This window comes from Salmo salar, chromosome 05 (genome assembly GCF_965601325.2).
Source record: "Salmo salar chromosome 05, fSalSal1, whole genome shotgun sequence".
Classification (NCBI taxonomy): Eukaryota; Metazoa; Chordata; class Actinopteri; order Salmoniformes; family Salmonidae; genus Salmo; species Salmo salar.
Genome location: NC_138295.1, coordinates 60,102,675 through 60,115,128, shown reverse-complemented (window position 1 = coordinate 60,115,128; position 12,454 = coordinate 60,102,675). Strand labels below are relative to the sequence as shown.

Below are 12,454 nucleotides of genomic sequence, written 5' to 3'. Positions count from 1 at the left end.
AACGTTTTGGGATCCCCTGGTGTAGATAATCATTGTAGGCATACTATCTAAACCAGGGGTGTCAAACTCATTCCATGGAGGTCAGAGTGTCTGCGTGTATTTGTTTTTTCCTTTCAATGAAGACCTAGACAACCAGGTGAAGGGCGTTTCATACTAATTACTAACCTTAATCAAGTACAAAGGTGGAGCGAAAGCCCGAATCTCCATGGAATGAGTTTGACACGTGATCTAAACTGCTGTGAAATATATTTTCCATAAGCAAAAATATAGAATTTTCAGCTGTTTGAAGCTGGTGTAGCCTACAAAACCGAAAGTAAAAGACGCAAAAACTACCCTTAAAACCGGGCGCCATAGCCCACATAAAACTGTTCTTCCGCTTCTTAGTAGGAAAAGGAATGCACTCACTACTGTACTGTAAGTCGCTCCGGATAAGAGCATTTGCTAAATGACTAACATGTAAAACATCTTAGACTTGCTTTCAATGGGAATGACAGTAACAAGTTACATATTGCAGCTTTAAGCGAAAAAGTACATTTTGTGTGCCCTACATCCTCACGCATGGACTTTTATCCGCAAAAAGCCTGTTTGGTGCAAACACCACTGGTGGGAAAATGTGCATATTTTTCTTTGTGCATTTGAGAATATTCATATGAAAATCTGTTGCCAATTTGCTGGAAACCTAGATATCGACGTTCTTAACAAGGCTCGTCTCACACTTGTGACCGCAGATCAAAGCTGAGAATGTACTATTTGATAAAAAAAAAAAAAAAATCTTACATTTCTCAAAGGAAAAACAGTAGGTAAACACTACGAGGCCACACCTATCCTTTATCAGTATGCTATAATTTTGTTGCCAATCTGCAGAGGTCAGAACACCAGCATCTGTGTGAAACTCCTTAGGCCAGAGCTGTATGTGAGTATCCCAGTCTTTAGCCAGGTGAAACATTTTATTTCAGTCTTGGTATAGGAAAGCCATCTACAAAAGGTAGGCTATAAAGAAAATCAGGAGTTTGATTTTTGGATTTGCATTATATTATTCATGTTTTTTTTTGCATGTTTTCCTCCTTTAACGTGACCACTGAGAAAGGTCTGTTTATACACTGCTCCAAAAAATAAAGGGAACACTTAAACAACACAAGGTAACTCCAAGTCAATCACACTTCTGTGAAATCAAACTGTCCACTTAGGAAGCAACACTGGGTGACAATAAATTTCACATGCTGTTGTGCAAATGGAATAGACAACAGGTGGAAATTATAGGCAATTAGCAAGACACCCCCAATAAAGGAGTGGTTCTGCAGGTGGGGACCACAGACCACTTCTCAGTTCCTATGCTTCCTGGCTGATGTTTTGATCACTTTTGAATGCTGGCGGTGCTTTCACTCTAGTGGTAGCATGAGACGGAGTCTACAACCCACACAAGTGGCTCAGGTAGTGCAGCTCATCCAGTATGGCACATCAATGCGAGCTGTGGCAAGAAGGTTTGCTGTGTCTGTCAGCGTAGTGTCCAGAGCATGGAGGCGCTACCAGGAGACAGGCCAGTACATCAGGAGACGTGGAGGAGGCCGTAGGAGGGCAACAACCCAGCAGCAGGACTGCTACCTCCACCTTTGCAAGGAGGAGCAGGAGAAGCACTGCCAGAGCCCTGCAAAATGACCTCCAGCAGGCCACAAATGTGCATGTGTCTGCTCAAACGGTCAGAAACAGACTCCATGAGGGCCCAACGTCCACAGGTGGGGGTTGTGCTTACGGCCCAACACCGTGCAGGACGTTTGGCATTTGCCAGAGAACACCAAGATTGGCAAATTTGCCACTGGCGCCCTGTGCTCTTCACAGATGAAAGCAGGTTCACACTGAGCACATGTGACAGACGTGACAGAGTCTGGAGACGCCGTGGAGAACGTTCTGCTGCCTGCAACATCCTCCAGCATGACCGGTTTGGCGGTGGGTCAGTCATGGTGTGGGGTGGCATTTCTTTGGGGGGCCGCACAGCCCTCCATGTGTTCGCCAGAGGTAGCCTGACTGCCATTAGGTACCGAGATGAGATCCTCAGACCCCTTGTGAGACCATATGCTGGTGCGGTTGGCCCTGGGTTCCTCCTAATGCAAGACAATGCTAGACCTCATGTGGCTGGAGTGTGTCAGCAGTTCTTGCAAGAGGAAAGCATTGATGCTATGGACTGGCCCGCTCGTTGCCCAGACCTGAATCCAATTGAGCACATCTGGGACATCATGTCTCGCTCCATCCACCAACGCCACGTTGCACCACAGACTTTCCAGGAGTTGGAGGATGCTTTAGTCCAGGTCTAGGAGGAGATCCCTCAGGAGACCATCCGCCACCTCATCAGGAGCATGCCCAGGCGTTGTAGGGAGGTCATACAGGCACGTGGAGGCCACACACACTACTGAGCCTCATTTTGACTTGTTTTAAGGACATTACTTCAAAGTTGGATCAGCCTGTAGTGTGGTTTTCCACTTTAATTTTGAGTGTGACTCCAAATCCAGACCTCCATGGGCTGATAAATTGGATTTCCATTGATTCTTTTTGTGTGATTTTGTTGTCAGCACATTCAACTATGTAAAGAAAAAAGTATTTAATAAGATTATTTCTTTCATTCAGATCTAGGATGTGTTGTTTAAGTGTTCCCTTTATTTTTTTGAGCAGTATATATATATATATGGTAATCAGGCAGGTGATTGAGTCCAGGTGAGTCTGATGACAGGTGTGCGTAATAATGAGCAGCTTGAAGACCCCGAGCGCCGGAGACGGAGTGTACGTGACATATGGCTTTGGTGCAATGACGTAATTCACAGGGATACACAGATATTTAAGAAAAAGTAAGCATAGTTCTGGACTGATTGTTTAAAAAATATATATATATTCATATTTTTTTAATCATGATTTCTTTATTTGGCTTTTCAATATTTTACCACCACTACCACCCTCAATCCCATGCTCCATTGGCTGATTATATTCTCCCATCTGTGTATGAAACAGCATGGTACCTGAGTAAAGCCTCTCTTCAACATTTCTGTCTCTATCGAGCTGATCACCTTTGATACATGGTACGACATTAATTGCAGAACAAGGTGACTTTGGTAAAGTGAGTACACTGCTCAGGAAAGTGCAAGGTGACACCAATATCTTTTTAGACTGAGCTTATACACCATTCATAACCTTCAAACACCAATATTACGATGACAAACAAATGAGTCAATCCTTTGTTGTATGATTTACTTTTAGAGGTTTTTGCCAAGGAAAGGACCTCTTCTTCAATGACAAAGGACTCCTACTCCCAGAATCCTACAAGATTGGCTGGATGGAGGCCATTGATGATGACAAATTAATCTCTGACATCACCATACCTGGTACCCATGACACCATGGCTCTCTATGGAGGCCCAGCGGCAGAGTGTCAGGCCTGGGATTTGGGGGATCAGCTGAGGGCCGGCATACGCTACCTGGACCTCAGGATATTCGCCTTTGAAAACAAACTCTATGTCATGCATTGGGTTGTCTACCAACACAAGTCGTTCTATGAGGTCCTTGACAAGATCAGAGCATTTTTGGCCGAATTCAGAAGTGAGGCAGTTCTCATTAGAGTAAAGCCTGATTTGTTTGATAAAGAGAATGATGAGGAGCTGGTTGGAAAAATGATTATTGATGATACAGATGTATGGGTGAAGTCTGACATGCCAACTATGGCTGAGGCAAGATTATATTTGTACAGAAATCCAGCTTTAAGCTGGGCATTCCTCTCTTGGAAACAGACAGCAAGGGTGCAGTGGATGTTTCGGGGTGATTGCCATGGACTTTCCTGGTATCGACCTCATTCCAACAGTCATTAAGATCAATGATTGGTGAAGTGTTCACCCATGGAAGTCATAATTACATTGCTTTCTGAAATGTTAGTTGACACCATTAGATTAAGTCCAGCAACAACACATGACACATACTATACTTGATTGTGCTCATATTGAAAAGGAGCGAGATAGAAGAATATGACAAAGTAAAGAATTTAGTGATTGTAACGTAGTATTGGCATGCGCTCTTAAACAACAAAGACTTGGCACTACACGTCTTTGTACTTTGCCCCTGCTTGCTGTATTAAAAACAAAGAAAATCATTAAAATGGCAAAGAACAACTGTGGAGTCCTTGCTTTGTGTGTGTGGTGGTGGGGATTCTTCAGTATGGCAGGAAAGACAGGAATCCATTATATGTTTATTATTCAGTGAGGGAAGGGTTAACCTCTCAGGATCTCTTTAAAGTGAGGAGGAGGGCCTGTTGGGAACTAGCTGAGACTGGCTGAGCCCTGCCTACCAGCTACTTCCCTGTAAGGAAACCAAACTGCGCAACAAGCAGGCTGGTCTGCCATTGTGATTGCACAGGACCTGTAGAGGTGTCCATCTCAATTGCAGGAAAGGGTGAGCTTTTCTGTAAAATATGTGTTGTTGAATAATACGTTTTCACTGAATTTAAATCTGTGTGTAGTTGTTTCATGCTCTCAAAAAGAAATGACGTAATTACAAAATAGTAAAAAAAAATAGATGATATTAAACAATTCACACTGCAACGTTCAGCAGTTATAATCTATGCAAACATTTCATGGTTTACATTCTCTCGTGTGTCGGGGAGGGATTTAAGTGTTTTGGAACACCCAATGGTTGAGTTTGTTTTGCATGGCCGGGTGGGCCGAGTTTGCTCATTTTAGACCATTCCATTGGTCCTTAAGTGAAATCTCTACCCACCCGGGGCACCGGGACATGCAAAACGAACTCCACCACTGACAGACAGATGTGTAACTCCTGGACAGTGCTGTATTTTACAGTACTGTTTCATCTGGTTTACTTGGACATTTATATGGTATGTGTACTTTCTGCTGCTAACAAAAAAATAAACACTATTTGTAAATACCTGTAGCGTACTTGGTACAAAATGGGTGGAGTGCTTTCTAATTCAAAATGGCTGCCATTGATGTTTTTTTCTACTGTATTATTGACTGTATGTTTGTTTATTCCATGTGTAACTAACTGTGTTGTATGTGTCAATCTGCTGTGCTTTATCTTGGCCAGGTTGCAGTTGTAAATGAGAACTTGTTCTCAACTAGCCTACCTAGTTAAATAAAGGTGAAATAAAAAATAAAAATCACCCAGGTGGGTGCTACACATTTAAGTGGATGACGTGAGTTCCTCCCTGTTTCAAGTAATTTCCCAGAAGAGGGGGTTTTATGTTGTGCACTTCCTTCACATGTGTAGCAGAAGCTCTAAACCCACTCATCACCACACTTTATGACATGCCCTATCATCTTTCAATGAGGCAAGAGATTACTGCAATGAAGGAAAGCAAAGAAACAAAATAATGGGTAGATTCACTTTAATGTTGTCCACATGGGATGGAACCTGTTTGTCACTATGACCCAATACACAGTGTAGCAGTGACAGTAAGAGGGCCCTTATTTAGGGCAAATTCAGAGTGCTGTACAATGCAATACATTCTCTAACGAAATGGATAGTTGGTCCTTTAAAAAAAATTGTATCCTACAGATACAACAGGCTTCATCAGATGTTATTGGAATGAATGTGCTCCTTTTAACATCATGACTTACAGTATAAGGCATACATATTTTAACATTAAGATGATTGTTCTGCCTTTTTGTTTTAGAGCTGTGTAACAAAGAGTGGCCAGCATGTCAGTGACTGTGACCAAAGGCGGAGGGGTGACTGTATTTACTGTGAACTCAAAAGAAGGAAGCAGTTGGCCCCTGCTGTGTCAAATACTTGGGACCCTGTGCTACAGCCCAGCATGCTCTGTGTCCCAGGGACTGAGGAGGCTCCAAGCAAGTTCCCAGTCAGCTCTGGGGGTGGGTGAACTAAAATAACACACACACTCACACCACAACATACCTGTCTATCATCACTGGGTCGCATTTGTCATCGGAAGTGAGAGAGAGTTATCTAAAATTATTATTTTCTTATTTCACAGACTATACAGATCATGGTGGGAGTACTCAACATTGGCTTGGGAGCGATCCTTGTTAGCACTGATTATTCTAGCTCACTGCGATGGATTGGGGTTCCTTATTGGCTTGGTGGTGTGGTAAGCTTACTTTATTTTGTTATCGTTTACCATGTCATCATGTTTAGTATGAAAGCACATGATTTCACTTGGGGTTATAACCACAGTAAACAAACCAGGAAACATAAGTAGCTGCCTACCTAGACTGTCTTTAACAAAATAAAATGCAGGGTTAAAGTCAAATGTCTGTGTATTTTCTTGCGAAATGTTTGTTATTTATCAGGACACATATGTGTAGGTTATTTGTATTTGATATGTGTGCCTTCTCCTTAGTTTATAGCAGTTGGCATCATGTGTATCTTGGCTGAGAAGTTCCCCAGTCCCTGCTTGGTGAGTTGTTCACTGATGCACATACCTTAACTCTTTCCTGTCATTCCTTAGCCTCATTCCCTTCCTCCATTGAACAATCATTCAATCTGATCCAGTTGAATTATAATCATCAACTGAATATCTGAGACATCTAGTACTCTGTGGTTTACTCAGTTGAGTCAAACTGGTTTTATATTCCCTGATTGTGTTTTAGGTGGGCATCAATGTGTTGATGAACCTGTCAGGTGCTGCTCTGGCCATTACTGGAATTGTGCTGTATGCTGTAGACCTGGCAAACTACAATTTCTGGTGGATTTGCAATGATGACAACTACAACTGGCGAGATGACTACTACCAGGTGACAAAACCACCCAGTGATCCGGAGAGGGATAGACTCTTGGCGAAATGCAAAGATGCCAAGCAGATTGCTCAGGTGAGTGCTTTTGAATGAAGTTTTTTAATGATATCCATCATGTGAGGAAGGTGTCCCTTCTGAGTAAAATATGAACATTTGATTAGATGGATCAAACTGCTTAATTTAGCAATTAACATGTGTGTCCATAAACAGAGATAGTGGGTACCATGTTTAAAGCACATTCTAATAGCTGGTATGCCAGTCTGTTTCTGTATTTTCCAGTGTTCACCAACAGCACTATCTTGCTAAACAATCCAGTCAACTGTCAATATGTTCAAATCCTCCTCCATGTGTTTGTTCTACCATTAGATGTTGATGAATGCCTTGGACATCGTGCTCATCGTCCTTGCAGTCCTTCAGCTTTGTGTCACCATCAGCTCTGCGGTGTTGGGTCTCAAGGCTTTGTACAAGAATGGAAAGGAGGGAAAAGAGGTATGAACAGAGAACCCTTGAACAGAGCGAATACAACGGCCATACAAATGGAAGTAGAATACGGATATGTAGATAAACATTACCTTGGTTGTGTGTTGTGTCCTGCCAAGTAATGTGTAACTTTGCTCTGATATGTTGCAGAACATCCAGGACCTGGAGCAGTATAAGCCTCTGCTGGAGGAGGTCACCACTAACCCTGCAGCTTAAAGAGCACTGATCTGATCTGATATACTTTATTGACCACGTGGGGAAATTTGTCATGGACGATTAAAGAGTGGTGCTGCTTCCACATGGAATACATAAATAAATAGAATCAAATGTATTCTACATAAATGGATCATCATACACCCCCCTCCACACCCACACATTTGTTTTTACATCCATATAGTTCACTTACTTAATTTACTTCCTTAATTTACTGTAACGCCTACTGTGACTTTGCTTCGGTTTAAATGACAACTGACACTGACTATGTCTTCATGCTTTTCCTATGTCGTTTTTCCAAAACTGAAAGGACCGTTATAAAGGGGACTATATGACTTTTTTTCTGCATTTTTATATTTTCTTACTGTATCTTTTATTCTGTTGGCCCCCCCCCCCTAAATAAATAAACAAACTGTCTTAGCTCAACAGTTTCAAAACAGTTTTACTTAATGTTGCCATCAGGTGGCAGTCATTCCCATACAAACATTCACCATTGGTTGCTCAAAAAAATTCTTGGAGGTATATACAGGTAACTGCCAAAATAAAGAAAACAAAGTGTCTTAAGGTCTAAGCCCATAGGTCGCAATATCTACTAAGTTAATATATGGAATTGTTTTAAGATGGTCATAAAATTTATAATTTAGCCATTTGAGGACCCCTGTAGGTATATAAAAACTATATACATATTTATTGAAACATTGAATTTGGCCTTTACTGCTATAACCCATAGAAACACATTGATTAACACATTTGTACATGGCAAAACAGACAGTCCCCCCCAAAAATCGTAAGGTTTTGAAGTGTCTGTCCTATATCCTGACGTTATGCAGTTTCTCTGGACCCCCGCAAGGTTGGAGTGGGTCCCCCACTCCCTACAATAAACATAAAATGCGTCAGCCAGAGAGCCACTCACAAAGTTTAGACTACCAACCACTGTCCATGGTGCTGCAATTGGGACATATCTATGCGGTTGCCTATCGGATCGATGATAGGCTTTCTGTGGTGCCAGGGCATGTAGCGTATAGGTTTGCTTTAGCAAATGGATACATGTTTATTGGTAGGCCAATTTGGTTGTCATTTTCTCATGTTAAGCTTAACATTTCACAAAGCTGTACACAGTGCCGCCAGGCTGCCATGATTTAACATTCTGGCTGGTGGCAACAATGTAATCGCTTGTTCAGTAATTAAAGTTGGAAATTGATCCTTTTCACACATGAGTGTGAAACAGTCGCCCCAGCGTGAGTTGTTTTATGCACGTGATGTCAGAATGCACTCACTGTTCCAAAATGTGATTATTACGCAACAGGACAGTTGACATGTGCTGCCTACTAATTATCTATAGGCTATGTTTCAACTTGTCAGTTTCAAATTGTTTTCAAACAAGTTGTATTTTCTAACAACAGTTTGAATAGAGGTGTGTTAAGCCTCCTAATTAATTCACATTCAGTGTTGCGTACAATTTATGTTTGAGGCTTTACTGAGCCAGATAAACTTCTCTCTTCGAGGAGAGCCCACCGCACTGCACTCATGTTTGCGCAGATCAAGTATGCATATATTTGCCCAGTCTTGCAAGAATTGTAAAAAAACAATTCTGGTGCTCGCTTTGCCTAACTTGTTGTCCAAAGTTATTATTTGTAAGGAAAACATGTGTGCATTCCTATCAAAGTAAGTTCCTTATTTTCTGTATATCGTGTTTTCGTTTCTACTGTAGGCGCATACTGTATGTACAGTTGAAGTCGGAAGTTTACATACACTTATGTTGGAGTCATTAAAACTCGTTTTTCAACCACTCCACAAATTTCTTGTTAACAAACTATAGTTTTGGCAAGTTGGGTAGGACATCTACTTTGTGCATGACACAAGTAATATTTCCAACAATTGTTTACAGACAGATTATTTATCTTATAATTCACTGTATCACAATTCCAGTGGGTCAGAAGTTTACATACACTAAGTTGACTGTGCCTTTAAACAGCTTGGAAAATTCCAGAAATGATGTCATGGCTTTAGAAGCTTCTGATAGGCTAATTTACATAATTTGAATCAATTGGAGGCGTACCTCTGGATATATTTCAAGGTTTACCTTCAAACTCAGTGCCCCTTTGCTTGACATCATGGGAAAATCAAAAGAAATCCCAAAAATTGTAGACCTCCACAAGTCTGGTTCATCCTTGGGAGCAATTTCCAAATGCCTGAAGGTACCACGTTCATCTGTACAAACAACAGTAAACAAGTATAAACACCATGGGACCACGCAGCCGTCATACTGCTCAGAAAGGAGGCGCGTTCTGTCTCCTAGAGATGAACGTACTTTGGTGCGAAAAGTGCAACTCAATCCCAGAACAACATCAAAGGACCCTGTGAAGAGGCTGGAGGAAACAGGTACAAAAGTATCTATATCCACAGTAAAACGAGTCCAATATCAACATAACCTGAAAGGCTGCTCAGCAAGGAAGAAGCCACTGCTCCAAAACTGCCATAAAAAAAGCAAGACTACGGTTTGCAACTGCACATGGGAACAAAGATTGTACTTTTTGGAGAAATGTCCTCTGGTCTGATGAAACAAAAATAGAACTGTTTGCCCATAATGACCATCGTTATGTTTGGAGGAAAAAGGGGGAGGCTTGCAAGTGAAAGAACACCATCCCAACCGTGAAGCACGGAAGTGGTAGCATCATGTTTTGGGGGTGCTTTGCTGCAGGAGGGACTTGTGCACTTCACAAAATAAATGGCATCATGAGGAAGGAATATTATGTGGATATATTGAAGCAACATCTCAAGACATCTGTCAGGAATTTAAAGCTTGGTCGCAAATGGGTCTTCCAAATGGACAATGACCCCAAGTATACTTCCAAAGTCGTGGCAAAATGGCTTAAGGACAACAAAGTCAAGGTATTAGAGTGGCCATCACAAAGCCCTTACCTCAATCCTATAGAACATTTGTGGGCAGAACTGAAAAAGCATGTGCGAGCAAGGAGGCCTACAAACCTGACTCAGTTACACCAGCTCTGTCAGGAGGAATGGGCCAAAATTCACCCTACTTATTGTGGGTAGCTTGTGGAAGGCTACCCAAAACGTTTGACCCAAGTTCAACAATTTAAAGGCAATGCTACCAAATACTAATTAAGTGTATGTAAACTTCTGATCCACTGAGAATGTGATGAAAGAAATAAAAGCTGAAATAAATCACTCTACTATTATTCTGATATAAAATAAAGTGGTTATCCTAACTGACCTAATACGGGGAATTTGTACTAGGATTAATGTCAGGAATTGTGAAAACCAAGTACATTTAGACTCAGTTTAAGGTGTACGTAAACTTCCGACTTCAACTGTATGTATGTATGTATGTATGTATGTATGTATGTATGTATGTATGTATGTATGTATGTATGTATGTATGTATGTATGTATGTATGTATGTTAATGTCCCGTTTTCAGGACCCTGTCTTTCAAAGATAATTAGTAAAAATCCAAATAACTTAAGAGATCTTCATTGTAAAGAGTTTAAACACTGTTTCGCATGCTCGACTCTAATAGGGCGTTCGGCCTTCATGAGCAGCTAGAACAGCTTCAATGCACCTTGGCATAAATTCTAGTGTGTCTGGAACTCTATTGTAGGGATGTGACACCATTCTTCCACAATAAATTTGATCATTTGGTGTTTCGTTGATGGTGGTGGAAAACGCTGTCTCAGGCACCACTTCAGACCCCTATTTCAGTCACTTCTATTTTGTTGTTGTTTTTACCACTTTTTCTCCCCAATCTCATGGAATCCAATTGGTAGTTACAGTCTTTTCCCATCGCTGCAACTCCCGTACGGAGATAGATAGAGAGATAGATAGAGGACTCATCATATACAAGTTCAAGCATGGACATTGCCATTGAGGGCTTCTACCATTAAAGTGGTCAACTAGGTTGGGATTCCTAAGAGTTGGGAGCAATCAGCCGATGAAGAAGAACATTATTTACTACTTTAAAATGGAGATAGCCTCAAAGGCACTACCAATGCTGTCACAGACACTATAATCGGACATACACAAAGATGAATCTTCAATCTAAATCTATGGCCTGTTGTTCACACATGTCAGCCCTCTCATTGGCTAGAATGGTCCCACCTGCTCTCACATCGCCCGCCTTCCATCTTTGAGGACATGTATTTCCATTGTTATAGCGGTCACTTTACTATCTTGTCAATATAATAAACAATCTTTGCTACATCACAAAACTAGCTAACAAGATTCTCAAGCTGAGATGAAAGCAGTATTACCTGAGGTTTTTGCATAATTGAAGTCTAGTGGTGTGGGGTTGTCATTGCATTTGACCAAAATGTATGTGTGCTACTCAATTATGTATATAACCCCAGATGTAAATCATTGGTCCTATACTGTCAAATCTAAAATTGTAATGCTGAGAAAAAAAGTGGGCAAATACTTTATATATAAAACATTATATTTAAAGGGGCAATCTGCAGTTGCTACATACATTTTTGGACTTAAGAATGAATGCTATAAATTGATTCTTGAATAATATAATTTATGCCTGTCACGATTCCCACCGACGGTGGCGCCCCCTCCTGCTCGGGTGGCGCTCAGCGGTCGTCGTCACCGGCCTATTAGCTGCCACTGATTCCCTTTTTTGTGTTCCCCCTTTTTGTGATTGTGTGCACCTGTTCTTAGTGGGGGTGATTAGCGGGGCTATTAGTATTAGCTGGTCCGCCTTCTCATTGTGCGGGATTGTCATTCCTGTTTGTGCTTGTGTTTACGCTTGTGCTTTTGTTTTTGCGCCGCATGTGATTTCCCCTGTGTTTGGGGCACTTTATTTTGTGTGTGCGTTATTCGCTGTTTGGGGTGGCTTGTGTGTGCTCGCCTGTTTGACCCATTAAAAAGCCACTACCCTGTGCTCGCTGCTTCCTGCGTTTGATTCCTCACTCACGACGCCCGAGCCTTACAGAATCCCGCACCACAATACTATGGAGTCAGCAGGAGCAGCGGCCAACCCCCTTCCCTCGATGGAGGA

At 41.6% G+C, this 12,454-nt stretch overlaps 2 protein-coding genes across 2 annotated transcripts; both read left to right on the top strand.

Annotated features, from left to right (window-relative positions):
* Positions 1–2,734: 2,734 nt before the first annotated feature.
* Positions 2,735–4,144, top strand: LOC106605241 (1-phosphatidylinositol phosphodiesterase-like). The gene is given in 3 exon segments (XM_082974932.1): positions 2,735–2,772; positions 3,244–3,704; positions 3,707–4,144. Coding segments are annotated over 3 exon segments (594 nt in total). The 3' UTR covers positions 3,802–4,144.
* Positions 4,145–4,376: 232 nt separating this feature from the next.
* Positions 4,377–7,775, top strand: m4a8a (Membrane-spanning 4-domains subfamily A member 8A). The gene is made up of 7 exons (NM_001141595.1): positions 4,377–4,424; positions 5,662–5,860; positions 5,983–6,096; positions 6,349–6,405; positions 6,599–6,817; positions 7,109–7,231; positions 7,373–7,775. The coding sequence occupies exons 2-7, from the start codon at positions 5,687–5,689 to the stop codon at positions 7,436–7,438; spliced, it is 753 nt and encodes a 250-aa protein (NP_001135067.1). The 5' UTR covers positions 4,377–4,424; positions 5,662–5,686; the 3' UTR covers positions 7,439–7,775.
* Positions 7,776–12,454: the final 4,679 nt, after the last annotated feature.